Below are 17,425 nucleotides of genomic sequence, written 5' to 3'. Positions count from 1 at the left end.
CGACCTCATCTACAGAGCTTTATTTCCACTGATGCCATGTTTTGTCCACTGAGCTATTTCCTTCTCCAAAAACCAAAGTCAGGCCCAGGAGCCAGCAGCAAAGAAGTCTGTATTTTAACAGTGACTTCAAACAGCAGCAAAGTCAAACCTGCATCTTTGGATTTCTCCTTTGCAAAATCTTGGCATCGGTGTTACCAAAAGAAAAGAAAAGATCAAATGGGTTGGCTCAGATGGACTGTTATTGCTACACCTATGTTTATTAACACTAGGTATATAGAGGAAAAATTAGGAAGTGCTAGAAAAATTTATAGTGATGTTAACCACGATGGCATACTAAAAGTATGTACCAAAACTTCCCTCAGCCAGGAAACATTTCTAAGCTGTTTCCTTTACAGCTAGTCACTTGGTAGGAAATGCTTTTTAGACAGAAAAACATTTTCTTTTCCAGAAGACGCCATAAAATCCCCACACAGAGCACAGTGTGCATCTTGATGAGAATTAATTGCTTGTTTCCTGCAGGAGTCTGACATACAGCTAATCCCCACACGTTGTCCAGATGACTTATTTTCTCCAGTGAGTGAAGAAGAGCCTAGCTTCCCGGTCAACAGAGCAGTTTGATTTAAAAAAGAAAAGGCAGAGCACTGGCAATACGTATCTGCACACTGTAAAAAGCTGAAGAGCAACGTTAGAAGATGCAGGAAGATATACTTTGTGCATCTTCCAGTTTTTTCTATGCAAAGATATTACAGAATAAAATGTTACCAAGTATAACGAAATTGAAGTGTTCTAATATATGAAAATAATGTCATAAGCCCAGAGCTATTACTTCCTAACAGCTGTGGGCTATAGCTTATCATTATCATCTAGAAGTGAAGGATGGCTGTAACAGTCAATTCCATTTCTCCCCAGTGACTAAATTACTTATTAATGTAAAAGGCTGCCATTTCCCAGGTAAGATGATGAGATCCTGGAGGTTCTGGTCATCCAAATCCCATATTTGTATACGCACCGTCACCAATTAAAAAAACAAAAGGAAGCAGTTTTTGACATGGTGATTTTTAGACTGAGTACTAATGATCGATTTAGCATTAAAACATATCTATTGATATACACTAGAAATAAATGTTTACAGTAGTAACCAGATAAATGTTTACAGTAGTAACCACAAGTTTTGGAAATGACATATTAAACAAAACACCCACACCAGGAACTGAAACCGGCTGAAATCCTCCCGCCGGCATTGCAGCTCATCGGGTCCCCAGGTGAGGACTGAGCCATTGCAAGTCCCGTAATGCAGCCCAGAGCCGCAGGCAGCACCCGGGGGCCAGCGGCCAGAGGAAGGGGCAAATGGCCACAAGGGACACAGGAATTGCATCCCCTCTGTCTGACCTGCCCCAGTGACCCCATGCCATGTCCAAAGCAGAAGGACATACCCCTCCAGCAACTAGTATTAGCGAGGCATGGAGAAAAGCACCAGATATTCGTAAATACAATCTTTATATTGACCCACCAACTTGGAAAATACATGCCGTAAAATTAAGACAGGCTAGATAAGGTAAAAATTCAACATTCCCTGGGATTTCAGTGAAACCATGTTAGAGAAGTAGTATTGCATGAAGCTAGTTGGTTCCAATGTTACTGAGAACTGGCCAGACTCCACATGCTTTCTTTTGCTTTATGTTACTTACAATTTGTTTGCAAAATAGATTCATTAGCTACAAAAAAAAAATAAATAAATAAATAAATAAAAATTCTTTCAATTTCTGGGTGTGCAGAGCAGAATGGTATTAAATATTTTCTAAAGCAAGCCTTGAATCTGTACAAAGGACCTGGAAAACACATGTGGAATAATCAACACTGACAGGAAATCACAGTACACTGTTTACAATGCAAACTCACGCTGTTGCAACACGGCTCCCGGATTAGACCTGTCAAGGTAGGTAAGCAAATGAAGGCAGTGAATAACACAGAAGTCTCAATATCTCCTTTCGGGTAGTAGCCAGTCTCTAAGCTCTCTTCCAAACCCTTGTTCAAAGGCTGGAGCTGTACGAACAACTGCATATACCAGAATTTTAAAAAGAACAAGATTACAGCCCAAATTGCTATGACTGTGCGTTGTCAGGCCAATTCCCAGTTCTGCTGGAGACCTCCGGGGACTTTGGTGTCTCTGCACCCAGGTCCCCCTTACCGCACAGATGCGCGCAGCAAGGATTAGAAGGGGCAACAACTACGATAGTAACTGAGGATTGAGAACTACCTAGGCAAAGCAAGTGATACCTCCCTGAAGCAGAAGTCTTGCACCCAGTCTCCACCTGGGTAACCAGCTGCAAAGCGTAAGGGATCCCGTGCACACTGTCGCCGTAGCACTGACACCACACTGACCTCTTTGCAGGAGACAAACTAGTTACACAAGGGAGGTGATGATATGCTTAAGAGTCATCCTCCACACCCACAGGGGGATGTACGGGCTCGCTGTGCTGCGTCAGGTTGCTCCTGTTGCAATACAGTCCTGCGTCTGCCCAGAGCATCCGGGCAGCCCATCCCTCTGGTCGGACACAAGCTGCCCCTGCCAAGTCAGCCTTTATCTGCTCCTTTAGCTGGAGAGCCCTAATAAAATAATTCATATCTTCAATAAAACTTTCCTGTTGCCTGTTGACACCTACTAACTGGGATGCTACAATGATTAATATTTCTGGAAGCTGTATTTCACAATAGTCATCACTCTGTGCTCAATGGCAATGATTAACAGTGACTAACTCGCTCGTCTGGCTCTTCAAACTCAAAACATCACTTCACCATCCATATGGAAAGTGCACCAAGTCACGCTGGCGCCATCAGGACCAGGCCAGTTTTAAAGCAGGTGTTTCAGTCTGGTTTTATTCAGGTGTATATCGAGTTGTAAAACTTAGTCAGGAGACCAGATTTTAAAACCTCCCAGAAAAGCTATTAAAAAATACTCACTGGATAGATGTGGGGGTAAATAGGGAGGAACATGAGACCACTCTCCTATGGCCCACGTATGGATTTGGGAGTGAGATGATTTTAGGAACAACGTTCTTTTCCCCAGCATGAGGTGGATCGTTCTGCAAATGTAGTTCTGTAACCAAAGGCTGCTGGGCAAGAAACACTTTTCTTTTCCCCAAGAAACACTGAAAAAATAAAAAGTGGGCGGGAATTTTTAATCCATCTGCTCCTTCAAAAGGCTTAAGAGAGAATCTTCTCTTCCAGGAGAGAACAGAAAAGATACCAGAAGTGTACTGTATTCACGAACGAGGAATACAGTTTGAACTGCAACCTGAAAATACCTTTTAAAGACACATGTCAGTCTCGGAGGTCTTTGGCAAACCACGTCCAGCGCCATGAAGGAGCCTCTGACGCCACAGCCCCTCCACGCACTCCTCCTCCTGGACCACCACCTCGCGCGGCCGGACGCGGCCCCGGGCAGATCCTCACTGCCTCTCGCCCGCGCAGCGAGCACGCCGCAGAAAGCCTTAATAGTGCTGCCATGAATATTTTGCAAGTGGTTCCCCCCCATGAAACGAGAGGGCTCCAAGCTCACACTAGACCCACGTCTCACCAGAGCCCCAAGCTGGCAGGGCCTCAAAGGACCAAATCCTGCCCACAGCTATGCAGGCTGACATCCTACTGCTTTTTGCAAGATTAGAGGCTCTCAAATACATGTGTTTCTTCTCAGAGTAAAAGAAATCCAAAGTAGCTCCACTGACATTAGCAATGGCATTTAGATTTATATCAATATTATCAAGATCTGAATTTGGACCAAAAAAGAGCTGCATATAGATAGACAGGGGCAAAGTTTATCCTCAAGTGAACAAAATGACATCTCTGTAGACATTAATGGCTTCTGAAATTCTCTAACTTGATACAGCATTAGCGATTTAAATGCCAAACCACATTCACTTCGTTTTTCTTGGAAAGCTTCACATACACGTAAGAAAACCCTCAAATCATACCAGCAACTAAAGGTCAGGCTGCTACTTTCAGAAGCAGCAGAGTAAACTTCAGAACAAACAAGTTAGGGACATTCCCCTGGTTAATGCTGCCCACTGCACGTGCCTGTTTTTCTAATACACTATAAGCTGCCAAGAATCACTTCTGACGTAAAGAAGTAAAAATCCTAAATTGAAAAGACCACATAAATGCCCTCAGAAAATCATTTAAAATATTTATGTGTTTCTCATAACCAAGGTAACCTGAGGTGTTTCAATGCAAGGTTTTCCCAAACGGGGCTCTTGGGCTGGGACTGCTCTCCAGAGCCCTTGCAAACCTCTCTGTCCCCGACCGCTGATCCGGTCCTCTCACCGGAGGGGACGCCTAGCTTCCCCACAACAGAGCCTTTCGCATTAGTCCAAAATCTGCTGAGATTCTGCCTTTCTGATAAGTGTCTCCAGATGCCTTCACCTACAGAGAGCTTTGTGTCCTCCTCAACTCGACCCCCTGCTCCGTTCTGCTGGATCCCTGTCCGCAGGCTCAGAAAACCAGCGTGAGCTTGCCCTACCATGGGGCTGAGATCCCCGCACCAGAGTGCTGGGATATCTCTGTCCAGGCACAGATCTTGCTGTAACTCCTTTCAGCTGTCACTTGCAACTTGCAGTCTCTTCAAACACCGCTCTCATGAGGGGAGATTAGCTTCCACCAGTTCTGCAGCCTGAAACTCGTCAGCATTTTGAACATACGAAAGATGTGGAAGAGTGACTTCAGAAAAGGAACAATTAAACAGTGACTAATTAAGACTTCAGTGAATATTTTTCAGTGTCCTGAAGCGCCAGGGCTTTTCATCACCCCAATTACGACAGGCGGTTGTCTCATTCGGTTAGTGACTAATCCAAGGCTCACTGTGATCAATGCAAAGGCTGCTGCTTCACTTCTGCAGACCTTACAGCAAGCCCAGGATTTCTTATCCAGCTACTCCCTATGGCCAGGCAGGGTCAGCCTCGTACTCCTCCCGCTGCCCACCGGCCATCTACAAGGAAACGTTCCCAATTCCATCCATCATAGCAATTGAGGAAAACTAAAACCCAAGTCCCTTGTGCTTGGATAACTACTTGGAAGAGTGTGTCCCGTCACCAACCCAGAACCTGTGGAATAGCGCAGGTGATGCGCAGGGAGCTGCGTGCGACCTCAAAGCTACAAGAAAGGCAAGGACTGCACACCGGAACGCTCTCGTCTGCAGTACAAGGCAACAGCGGGACCTATCGTAGCTCCTGTGACCTTTCCAAACATGCAACATTTCCACCTATATCAACTCTGTATTTTGAGGTAGAATTTTAAAATATTGCCCTTTGAAAATGTTATACATTCTAGCACCAAGCTTTGGGATTTAATGAAAAAGCCCTCTAAACATAAGATCAAAACAAAGCAGTCACTCACATGAATATGCTTCTCACTGTTCCTTACAAACCACCGAAAATTACACTGCCATCTCAAATGGCAAGATAAAAGTTAATGGATTCAAAGGCATATCCCTATGCACTGAGAAAAGACTGCACTCCTAAATCTGTGTTTTTGAGTGATTTAGCATACATTTATCAAAGTGAACTGTCCAATTTTGTATAAAATAATATCCTTTCTGCAGAGCTCTGCCCTAATGTTCCAGCAGGAAGCAGGCAACAGAGAGAGGACTCCACTTCCCCCATAATCCAAACTACATTATACCTCAAATCAATTCATCAGTGGCTGTCAGCAGGTTTAGATGATGTGCCCCAGTGGTCATACTCACCTGGAGTCACTTAACATGAGCGCTCCCTCTCTGCAGAGAGGAGTCAGGCACTACACTGACGCTGCGGCAAAGACTGCCCAGGACCTTCCTTCAGAGAGGTCAATTTAGTTCTTCAAAGAAAACATCAGGAACAAATTAAAAGTGCAGTGTAACTATATTTGACTCACTGAGCGGTGGAAGCAGTGCAGCTCCCCTGGTGATCCAAAAAGAAGAGCACCAGATGCTGGACCTCCAAACCCACCTATATTGGACCTTTCCGTAGGGTCAACAGCTGCAAGCAAGGCTCTGATTTTACAATGAGCTTTGCACCCCCGGAAGCCCAGCTTTGGGGGGTTTTTTTGGAACTGGGGGGCTTTATGAAGCAAGTAGTTTGGTGGTATTCTTTGCTTCAGAATAGATTTTTAAATAAGTTACTCATTTCACGTGTGATCTCGCTTTTTCTTTTTCCTCTTCTTCTCATCTCCAGGTGCTTTACTCCAGCAATTTTCCCAGAGCGCATTTAGTTTTGGAGGGATTAAGCACTTTCCTTTCTAGCTCTGCGTTCACTGTGTTCCTCAGGTCCTTCCTATGCACCCACCCAACGCTGACAAACAGCAAACGCACGCTTCTTGGTGACTGCAGAGAGGAGCCCACACCAGCCACGAATAAATGCACTTCTCTGCAGAAAGTAAACATGCTGCAAGGAAACTCTACCAGCATTAAAGGCGAAACCAAAGGTACCATCTAGAAGAGAGAGTGGACGCAAAGAAAGACTGAAATGCTGACCAGTCCTGGACTTTGAGCAGTTTTCTTAGTGGTTTTCATGCAAAATCTTGAGAGAGACAGGGTCACAAAAACACCTCCGCTTTTCCTAGACACAGCCCAGCCAGCAAACATGGGGCGGCTCAGGGCCAGGGCCCTCCTCCTGGCCAAGCATCAAAGCCCCAGGTCTCGCCCTCGGCTGGACCCCAGCCCAGGCCAGGTGCTACCCCAGCAGTCACTGCCCGGCGTGCTCCTCACGGCCTGCCTCAAAAATCGACCAGCCAGCACTGTTCAACAACATCGCACATCGCCCTCGCAGTTCATTTCAGCAGGAGGCACCAGAGCTGTCTTCATTACCAACCAGGACTTCCTCAGGCAAGCAGCACGCAGCTCCACAGCCCCTTCAGCCATGCTATCGAGAGGACTGGCCTTACCTTTCCAAAACGCCCTTCCCTCCGCTTCTAGCCCAAACAGCAGCGCACAGCTGCGGGAACCAAAGCCTGCACAGATCGGTACTGTGCAGACGCCTCCTTCAAAGCACTGAGCTTTGAAACGCAAGCTTCCACGTTCCTTGATTCAAATCTATAGATAATCAGGCATGTCACACAGAAAATTCCTGTGGAGCAAAAAAAAAAAAAACAAAACAAAAAGAAACACCACATTGGTTTAATAAAAGAAAAATGAATGGATTTAATATCATTCAGCAATGCTGGAACCAGCAACACAAAGTGATGTGGACACTCTGGAGTAAGAAAGCAAGCCATGTGTCACAGAAATACCTCACTTCATCCTCTACATGCAAATGCTCCTAGTCTGGGCTCACCTCTGCCTTAAAACAGCTACATATGAGAAATCTGTTAAATTGCCTGTTTCTGTGACTGGAAGTAATACTTCCTATTTCCCCTTACAAATGATCCCATGCAACACTTTACTCAGCTCATGAGACGTTTCGAAATCCCTAGCTGCAAAGCAGCAAACAGCCAAAGCCCCTTCTCCCGCCTGTGCTTTGTACTGGCTTTCTCCTGCTGATCTGATCCCGCAGTTGACAATTTTCTGAAAGATTAAAGAAATCCTCTGCCGTCCTCAGCAGACTCGCGGTCCAGCGAGCCAGCGCGAAGGCGCTCGCTGGGCCCTGGCAGCCAGGCAGCTCTGTGAGCGGCAGCCTGGGGTTTGCATAATTGCCAAAATGTACTTTTCTGGTCAAAAACTGGAAAGCATAATAAATTCCAGATGGAAAAGCTAAAGATGGGTAAAAGGTTCTGTTAAATAGTCTCAAATCAGGGAAAGAAAGATTAAAACCCTGTTTTGGAAAAGTTTGAAATATTTTTTCTAATGATTTTGCTGTTTCTTTTTCTACTCTCCAGCTCCAAGCTGGGGCCAGAAGAACCAGCACACCATGGCACAACTCTTCCCAGGGTATTTCTGTTCCCAGCAGAAGGAAATGCTAGAAATCTGAGGACAAGACTTCTTAACATAACACTGGAAACCAAGTTCAGCATATTAATTTGGATTGGACAATTTTTTATAAATAACTAACAGAATTTTGACCAGAAGGAACTTGGGGGGCAGTGAGGAGAGAGAGAAAACTACCATTTTCAGCCTCAGGTCAGTATCATCATCATCATCCTCACCTTAAAAAGCACATGTTAATCCTGACAGCAGGAAAGCTTGTCTCCAGCTACAAGAGAGCTGCACAGAAACTCAGGTGAGCTATGCAAATCCTCCCCTTGCAGAAGCAAAGAAAAGCCAGAAACTCGCAGCCTCAGAGGATCTGTCTGATGTTGCCACTGCCACCACAGGAGTCCCATGCCCTTGGTCTCCTCCAGACCCCAAACTCCTCTCCCCTGGCCCCAAACAGAGGCTCTGAATATCTGAGAAGTTAGTCCAGAGTCATTCTGAAAATTTAACACGAAACATATGGAACATCTATCCGCTTAAATCCAGCGGTCGGCAACCCAGGGGAATGGGGAGAAGAAAATAGCCACAAATCTGAACTTCGGGACATTGGATTAACTTTCTATCTGTTCTCAGTGTTCTTGGCAATTCCCATCCCGTGTGTCTGGAGAAAACGTTTTCACATGAGGAGACATTTGAAAATCGTCTGACGTGACACAGACCCTACACTGAGAAGGGGAACACTCCACTGCTCCAGTGCTACTGCACTGAGATCCCAAAATAAAAAGCACTATGCTCATAATGTGGCTTGGTCACTACAACTTACATCAATAACTCAGGGCAAAACTGTATTTGTTAACATTGCCTTGAAAGTACAACCAGCTGCTAACTCGGGAGAGGGGAGTGTAATAGCCAAAAAAAGCTAATCCAACCCATTCCAGATCTCCTGCTCCCTCAAATTAAGCACAACTGGATGGAGGGAGATCTGTGGGGCAACAGAGACGAACAGCAAGGAACAGTTCAGAATATCAACATTTTTTTAATTTCCGGATCTGAATTGGAATTATTACCAACGATAACTGACTCATCAGAAAAGTAGTTACTATTTAAATATCCCCAATGAAAACATGTATTGAGGATCTTCTGAGACCACCATTTCAGAAGCCATCACTGAATGTAAGAAGATTAGCTTAACCATCCCGAGTCTCCACATAATTTTGCTGAAGTGCCATCATTAAGATAAAGTGGTGGCAAAATACTAGAAATATGCAACGTTTTGAGGGGGAGATTTTGCGCATCGAGCTTGTTAACCAGTATTTTCAATATTTCAGCAGGAAAAAAAAGTCACAAAAAGCCATATCAGGTCTTCTCGCTACACTGTGAACAAGGCCACCTACAATCTGGTCAAAGAGGTCCGATGCATTTATTCAGAAAGGGCCCAGGAGACTAACGCTACTGTCACCTGTAACCTTTTCCAGCTATTATTTGAAGTGCAAATAAGTTGAATTATTTTACATTAAAGCACTGTAAGAAAAAAAAGCAAATATTAAACACTGCTTAAAGGGACTTTTCGGTTACACATTTACACGCTTCTGGGCCAGACTCTCCTCTTGCTTCCATAGAGAGACAAATCGCAAGCGAAGCCACTAATGCCCTGATGCGAGTGAGGGGACAGCAGTGCGATGCCACCACGGTCTGGCAGACTCCACAGCATCACCCAGGTTAAGGGCCGTCTCTTGCAAAAACTGTCATTCTTGGAAGGAAATGGCAATGCTCTGGACATACTAATGACTGCCCTACTGTTTGTCATCAGGGAACAGGAAAAAAAAAAAAAACAAGCAGTTAAAATTCTGAACAATTTAGGCCGAATTCCTTAGGCTTTGACTGCCTTCCATCAGGAAAATCACTGGATTTTTACTCTTCTTGGTCATCAAACAGGCTGTCAGCTTCATAAACAGAAACTAGTAGTATACTATAAACGAACCCTTAAGACCATTTCCCAGGGGGCTTTCCACAAAGCAGGCACCGATTTTGATTTTCTTTCAGTCACAGAATGCTTCCCCACATTAGCATTTTTCCAGAGCCGTTCATTTTCTACAAAGAATAAATAATGAAAAAAAAAAAAAAAAGGAACTGCCCAAACTAAGTGGTGCCAGATGAGCTTTTTCAAATTCACAGTGCTTTGTTTTAAAGATTTCTGACAGCTGTAAAGTCAGAGTAGCAAACTAGTCTAAAAACTTTGATGCCCTAACAGATATCCTGAAGCTACACAATGCCAAAACACCACGCTGTAAGACTTCCTGGATGTGGACATTCACATGATTCAAGCTGAAATTTCAAGTACATTTCACTTTTTCCTTCTAATATAACATTTAATAAAACCAAGGTTCAGTAGTAGCAGTATCAGACTGACTATACATGTCCTGCAGCACCTTCTGTCTAGACGGCTGTTTGTACGTTTTACACTTAGAATCGGGGGGGGGGGGCTTTTTTCCTAGAAGGGATTTTTCTGTATGCTTTAAAAAAATTGGAAAATATTGTTTCAGCTGACTGCATACTGCATTTTCTGCACAGAGAAACGCATCACATGCGTCTGACCACCGGACGTACAACAGCAAGAAGAGAAGTTGATTCTGAGAGCATCAATAGCACCCAAAACCGCCCGCCACGCCGATACAGTGTCATAAAAGCAGTGACAGCAACATACACTCTGTACCAGTGATTACCTTGATGCCATCACATACACTTAACTCTGCACAGACTAGGATTTCTTTACTAAAGATTCTCAATTATCTTGCTAAGGAAAAGGTGTTCTCTGTGTACACTAGAAAGTAGTGGGTTCGTGTAATCTGTATGTATCTGTCAGCTGTCTGTGATCCCCAAATCTAAAAATTTCACTAGATCCAAAATGCACAGTTACAGGGTACAAAAACCACACACAAACAACGGATCCATTTATCAAGCTTGCGAGGGCAGTATTCACAGATACGCCAGAGAGCAAGCGGCAAGACCCCCAACACTGCTCCTTTCACTTACTTCACTCGGATCAATAGCTGCGTTGTGTTTTTATTGCTTTATCTTAATGATGTGGAGCTAAATTACATCAGTGACTCAAAGGCGATGGCAGAGCTTCCTTCCACACACACACGCCTATTTCCCACAAATTTGTCAGGGTAGCACAAATTATGTGATGGCAAAATTAAGCCTCCAGGTTCCAGCAGTGGGACTAGCTCCAGTAAACATGGACCTCGAGCTGGCTGCCTTACGCTGCGCACTGTCTTTCATCACGTCTAGTTTACCTGAGCTCTCCCCAACAATATTTCACGGCATATTCGAAAACACATGGAACCATTTTTTATGAAAGAAATTCTGACAGTGTGAGAATACACCTCAGCCATCTGCTATTAAAACCCTGCCCAGGAATGGCCCAAAACCATGTGCTTTTGGTAACAGTATAAAGTTTCCAGATGAGCAGACGGAGAATCCCGGAGGTCCTACCATGAAGCACTTGGCCATTTGCATTCATTGATTCAGACACTTCATGGAACAACGTTCAGAGCAGGGAACAGCGGCCTGGTCTGAGCATGATGATGGAAATCAAACAAGCGCTTGCCAAACACAAGGCATCTGCACTCAAAACGACTTCTTGTCCAAGAAGCCAAGGATATGAGATGGAAATAGGCCCTGCTATATGACACGAGCTTGTGTTACCTGACTGCCGCTTGATTTGAACCCACCGGTATTAATCCATACAAAATAAAAGCGGGAGCTGTATCCCAAAGGCCGCGGCAGCGTGGCCTGGTGCAGGCGCCCAGCGTCACAGCGCTGCCTCCTCTCTCCTGCTCCCCTCCAGGAGGAAACGCGTTTGGACACCACAATTCCTCTGCCCGCACATGTTGAAGAGAAATAGGAAAACTTATAAACAGGGCTTACAAACCGTGTGAACTCGGAAACTATGCACCCACTGGATTTATCATCCAGAAACAATGTCTGGCATCAGGCTCCCAGGAAAATCTAGGTTTCAAAGCAAGTACCAGTCATCTCATAGCTGGGCAAATAAACTTGCACTAAGACCTTGATTGTTTTCCAAAGCCACTCCAGAGCTCTTCACGGGAGCGACAACACCACCAGCTGTCTCCGAAAGCCCAGCTGCACCACCGGGAGTTTCTAACCCTTGCCTCCCGCACCCGGCACGCGGGGCACACTTGCAAATAACTTTAAAGAAAGATTTCAGCACATTCTCAGCGCTGTTTCCGCCTGAATCATCAATACGTTCTGCCACAAATCCTGCTATAAAAAGCATCACCGAGAAGCTGTGGCAAGCCAACGCGTTGGCGTCCTGGCGCTCTCCATAGGAAGAACAACTCTTAAATATATTAAACACCTCCAGGTAACTGCTCCAGCAGAAGGGATGAGGTCCTTTCATGTTCCATACTTCACTGACATTTTCTTGAACACAAGTCAGGAACGCTCCCATAGAAATTAGAGAGGAAAAGTGTGTTTTCAAGAGAGACGCAAAGATCATTTCTTTTACAGTAAGCATGAATAATATACCTCTATCGCCTGCAAAATCACAATCTTCTTGCACACTGCACCAGAGACGCAGCTGAACCCCATCGCGTATCCCTCACCGCTCCGCCTGCGCAGCTTCTTGTGTCACCAACAGAACCGCCCCGCTGACTTCGGCAAAAACACACATAACTGACATGTCGCCACAGGTGAAAATGGCAAAAGGGGAGAGGAAAGGAAAAGAAAAAGCTGTCTTCACTGTGTTATATTTTCAGGAAAATTCCAGAAACCTGGATGTTTAAGTTTCTCTATCTTATTCTAATCCATTGAATTCAATTCAACTTATCTTCCAGCACCAAACATATGAGACAACTTCTTCCTTAAACAAGAGGACAACAGGAAAAGCTTCAACCGGAGAGAAGCGGAGAGCAGAGCGGCAAAGCAGACCATGACCAGGGCTTCCTACAGCCACACCAGACCTAACGCCACACGGGACGGGGCGTTTCACAGCACCGGCACTTTCCGCCCGGAGCAGCCACAACGGCAGGGGCCTGTCCTGCCCCTGCCCCGGGGGCACGGAGGGCTCCAGAGGGGCTCACCACCATTTTTGTAACCAAACTGGCAATGGGGCTTCATTGCTTTATTTCTCTTGCGTAGACATCAGCTCTGCTACTGCGCTCGCTATTGGACATCTGCTGCAATCGCTGTACGCATCTGGTCAAAGCCAAAAATCTCAGCGCAGACTGTGAAACTTGACAGCACTAAACACATGTGGAGCAAAAGCAGCTCCTGCAGCAACTGCTGCAGACCCGGGCCACGCTATGGAGCCTACGGAGGCTGACGAAGGAAACCCACACGCGAGAGGCGACTGTGGCACCCTCTGGCAGCGCCGAGACAAACGCCCGCCCGCCGCAACGCTCGCTCCCACTCCAGTCACACACACGTGGCTCCCCCCAACACCGAGGGCAGGGCTGACCCATAAAAGCAGTCAACCACTTCCAAAGTCCACTCATACTTCTTCTAACTGCACCAGGCCAAAAGAAATACTCACTGAAGGACAAAAATATTTTCATTGCCATTTTACTCATTACTTCATGCTGCACTTCACCATAGTTGGAAATCAGTGTGAGATGCGTCTGGGTCAGAATTACACCACATACAATTCACACGTGAAAACACAGGAGAGAAAACTGTACCGGCTCCGTACTTTCTGCACTAATAAACCAGCTTAAAGGAGGACCTAGTGAAGATGAGACTGGACGGACCATTGCATTCTTCCCCTAATACTCTAGGGTAGCAACTTGGCACAACAGGAATCATGGAAGTCATAAGTGGAGACCCCAAGAAGTCATCTACTGGATGCAACACCATTCCCCACACGGGTCTGTCTGCACTGTCCCCAAATCCTGCTGGCAGTGGAGACTCCACAAGCTCCCGTTGCCTTCCCAGCTTCTTCAAAGCCTCCCCTGCAACCACCTCACACCTGGTAAGCAGACTCCCAAAAGCCCATAGTCGTCCCTAGTGCACTCTGGAAACGCAGCCCCCACGGCAGCCCCCGTGGCAGTGGTGGCCCATCCACCCCTCCAGCACACATGGCTGCTCCCAGAGGTGTTTCCACAGCAGCTGAAAACTCTCCTTCCTCCACTGCCACAGGCAGGGAGGGAAGGGGAAGCCGTCTCACATGGGAGGAGATGGGGAAACGAAGTCAAAGCACCTGCGAAGAGGGACAGATGGGGAGAAGGTGGGTTGGCAGTTGGGGGAAACCTGCACCTGGGGCCGGGCCAGGGCTGAGGAGCACGACCGGATGGAGGTGGGGGCAGGGATGGAGGTGCTATGACAGCTGAAATGGCACTGAGGGGAAAAGGGGAAAAAAACAGAGACAAGGCGTTCAGAGGAAGGAGGTCAGACCTGGAAATGCTGGGGCCCACAGGAACGAGTCTGAGGTCAGATGAGGAACTGCTGCGAGGAGGCTGAGGCGGGACAATGAGAGGTGGGGTGGTGGGCAAGGAAGAAACAGACCTCGGGCAAGGACAAGGTGGACGGGACAGAGCAGGGGTGCCAGGCAGGTGAAGCACGCAAGCAGACACCTTAGCGAGGCATCCTTCCTCCTTGGTGGTGCTCACTGCGTTCATTCTTTCCACTTTATGCTACATTGTTATTTAGTCTCTTCTAAGAATTATTTGGGGCTTATTGTGGCTTTTCCAAGGCTTTCTCCTTGTCCCCATTGTAGTTGCTGGGAGATGTCAAACGCATCATTCATTCTACAACTTCAGATCCTTCTGGCTTGTTTTTTCCAGAGTGCCTGCAGCTCTTTATGGGCTTCGCCTACAGCTCCTGTTGGCATGAACTGCAGTTACGGATGCTCGGCATTTTTGCCAATGGATGTCTAGAGTCTCAGCTAGGCAGCCAACAATACATTGCACAAAATCAGTGGCCACCGCTGAGCAGTTTGGTTTACGTGGCTTGCCCTCAGCAACAGGTAGGAACCATGACTCCCTTCACCACAGGCCTCTGCTGCTCTGCAAGAGGCAAACTAGAGGCCCACCGAGATGGTCACCTCCTCCAGAGCATGGCCTTTCCCGTGCACTCGCTAAGGTAAGACTCCCAAGATACATGGGATGCAATAATGTCATTAAGGACTGCAACATAATGCATATGCATGAGTTAAGGTTACACTTGCAACCTTACTCCGCCGAACACAAGCACTTGGGTTTTTTTTAACCTTGCTTGCTCTTGTAGGCAACATCACATACTCACGATATTCATATCTTCTTATTTTTTAAACACGTCCTAATTCCAGGAAGTGGGCACACAGCCAAGCCATACAATCCAGACTGTCACCCCACCGTTGCCTCAGCTTTCCCCTTCTCTTTCCCTTGCCTCAGCTTCTCCTTTGCACCCAGCCACTGCACGCAGTGTCACATCAGGTCCTTCTCCTGCAGTCACCCCGTGCTGATGGTGTGCCCCCCACGCAGGCACCATCCCTGCGGGGCACAGCACAAAAGGCTCCCAGGCACCTCAAAATGGGCCCGGGCGCATAAAGCCCTTAGCGCAGATCCCTCGTTGCTTTAGTACAGGGTGCTTTCTGTCTAACGCGGGAAAACACATGAATCGCAACATGCTCACGTAATTTTCACCCTAGAATCCATAAACTCTGAATCTGGCACATCATTCCTACCCACCAGGATCACATTCCTTGTTCTAGTGAAAAGTATGTCATTTTAAGAAAACAAATTATTCTTGTTGCTGGCTGGTGTGGAATAAAGCTCTGAGATCGGCTCAAACTTGGCTTTGGTCTCAACTCAAATTGAGCCTTTGAATTTTCTGCTCAATTGGTATCAAAGCAAACTCTCAATCTTGACTGCAAAAGCAATAAAAGCCTTTATTGGCATCAGCTAGTAAAAACCAACGATTCTTTTAAAAAGTCTCCAGTTCTTTCTCATTAGACATTTGCTCTGGAAACTGCATGAAGTCAACACAGCGCAACTACAAAGTGAGTTTTATTTCATCCCACTTTCTGCCCGTCTCCACTTTCGGCACGATTCGCTCACGCAGGAGCAGCCGCGGCCGCAGCCCGTCCGCCAAGCCGGGGCGCCGGGATGCCCCGAGCCGGGGCGCCCCCGCGCTCCCACCCGGCCCGGCCCGGCCCGGCCCCCACGGCGGCGGGGCGCGGCGCCCGCGCTGCGGGTCCGCAGGCGCCGTGGGGACCCCGACCGGGCGGCCCGGGGCGGGCGAGCCGCTCTACCGGCCCCGGGACCGGCCCCGGCCCCCCGCGCCGCTGCTCCCGCCGGGGGCTCGGGCCGCGCTGCGGAGCGGGGCCGCTAACGCGAGGGCGCGATTTGGGCGCTTCCCAGCGGCTCCGCGACTCCCGCCCCTCCCGCGCCGCGCGGGGCCCCGGCGCTGCCCGCGGCCGCAAACTCCCAAGTGCAGCCAACTCGCGGCGCGGCCCCCCGCGCCCGCGGAGCCCCCGCGCCCCGCGCCTACCTGCAGCCTCTCCGTGGCCGGCTGCCACATGGTGCCGGCGGGCGGCGGCGGCAGCGGCGGGGTCGGCGCTGCCGAGCGGGCGCAGAGCGCGGCTCTCTGCGGGCGCCCGCCCCGCCCCGCCCCGCCCCGCCCCCGCGCGCCCGCCCCGCCCCGCGGGACCCGCGCGCCTCCCCGCGCCCGGGCGGCACCCTGCTCCGCCGCAGCGCGCGCTGCACCCGCCGCGTGGCGCCCCCCGGCGCGGCACCCCCGTGGCATGGCACATCCGCGGGCATGGCATCCCCACGGCGTGGCACCCCCATGGCATGGCACCTCCATGGACATGGCATCCCCACGGCGTGGCACCCCCATGGCATGGCACAGCCCCACAGTGTGGCATCCCCACGGCATGGCACAGCCCCATGGCATGACAGATTCCCCACAGCGTGACACATCCCCACGGCGTGACACATCCCCACAGCATGGCACAGCCCTGCAGCGTGGCATCACGTGCGGTGCGTGAGTGGAGCAGGCGGCCCCCAGGGGCACCACCGTTCCTGGGCAGAGCTGCTGTTTCCCCTTGCGGCCCCACGGTGTGGGGTAGCACCTCACGGTGCTGGGAACTTTTTCTTCCTCTTCCCAGGGTTACTTAAACCACTGCAGCGCGTGTGAGACACTGCCCGGCCCACAGGGCCCATGTGGTCACCCTGCCCTGGCCATGGCCAGCCGGGGACGGGTGTCAAGCAGGGGGGGCCGCTGGGGTCAGAGCCCTCCCTGTCCCCGCGGGTGGCATGGCACCGGCGGGGCTGTCACGCATGGGGCTGGAGCTGGGGAGCTCGCCGCGCCCACCGTGGGCCCTGGGTCAGCCTCTCACGCGCCCAGGACCGCGGGGCCTGGAGCAACCGGCAGTGTCGCTTGCCCTCGATGGCCGGACATGGCCGTGTCACGCGCGGCCGAGCGCGGGCCTAGCCTCCTCCTCCTGCGGGCAAGAAAGTGCGGTGGGAAAGAGTTTTACTTCCCCCCGCAAAGCAGACCCGAGCTTTCAGTTATTCTGCTCAGCAACATGACTCATAGGAGACGCAG

At 48.8% G+C, this 17,425-nt stretch overlaps 1 protein-coding gene across 1 annotated transcript in view; it reads right to left on the bottom strand.

Moving 5' to 3' along the window:
- The window catches only part of PID1 (phosphotyrosine interaction domain containing 1), an 85,548-nt gene extending 69,046 nt beyond the window's left edge, over window positions 1–16,502 (bottom strand). The window contains exon 1 of the mRNA XM_064516878.1: window positions 16,367–16,502. Within this exon, the coding sequence (XP_064372948.1) occupies window positions 16,367–16,396 (30 nt within the window). The 5' untranslated portion in view covers window positions 16,397–16,502. The remainder of the gene's footprint in view (window positions 1–16,366) is intronic.
- Between the last annotated feature and the right edge of the window lie 923 nt (window positions 16,503–17,425).

The sequence above is a fragment of the Dromaius novaehollandiae genome, chromosome 9 (assembly GCF_036370855.1).
Source record: "Dromaius novaehollandiae isolate bDroNov1 chromosome 9, bDroNov1.hap1, whole genome shotgun sequence".
Taxonomy (NCBI): Eukaryota; Metazoa; Chordata; class Aves; order Casuariiformes; family Dromaiidae; genus Dromaius; species Dromaius novaehollandiae.
Note: the sequence above shows the minus strand (reverse complement) of the source record. Positions and strands in the feature narration are given on the sequence as shown.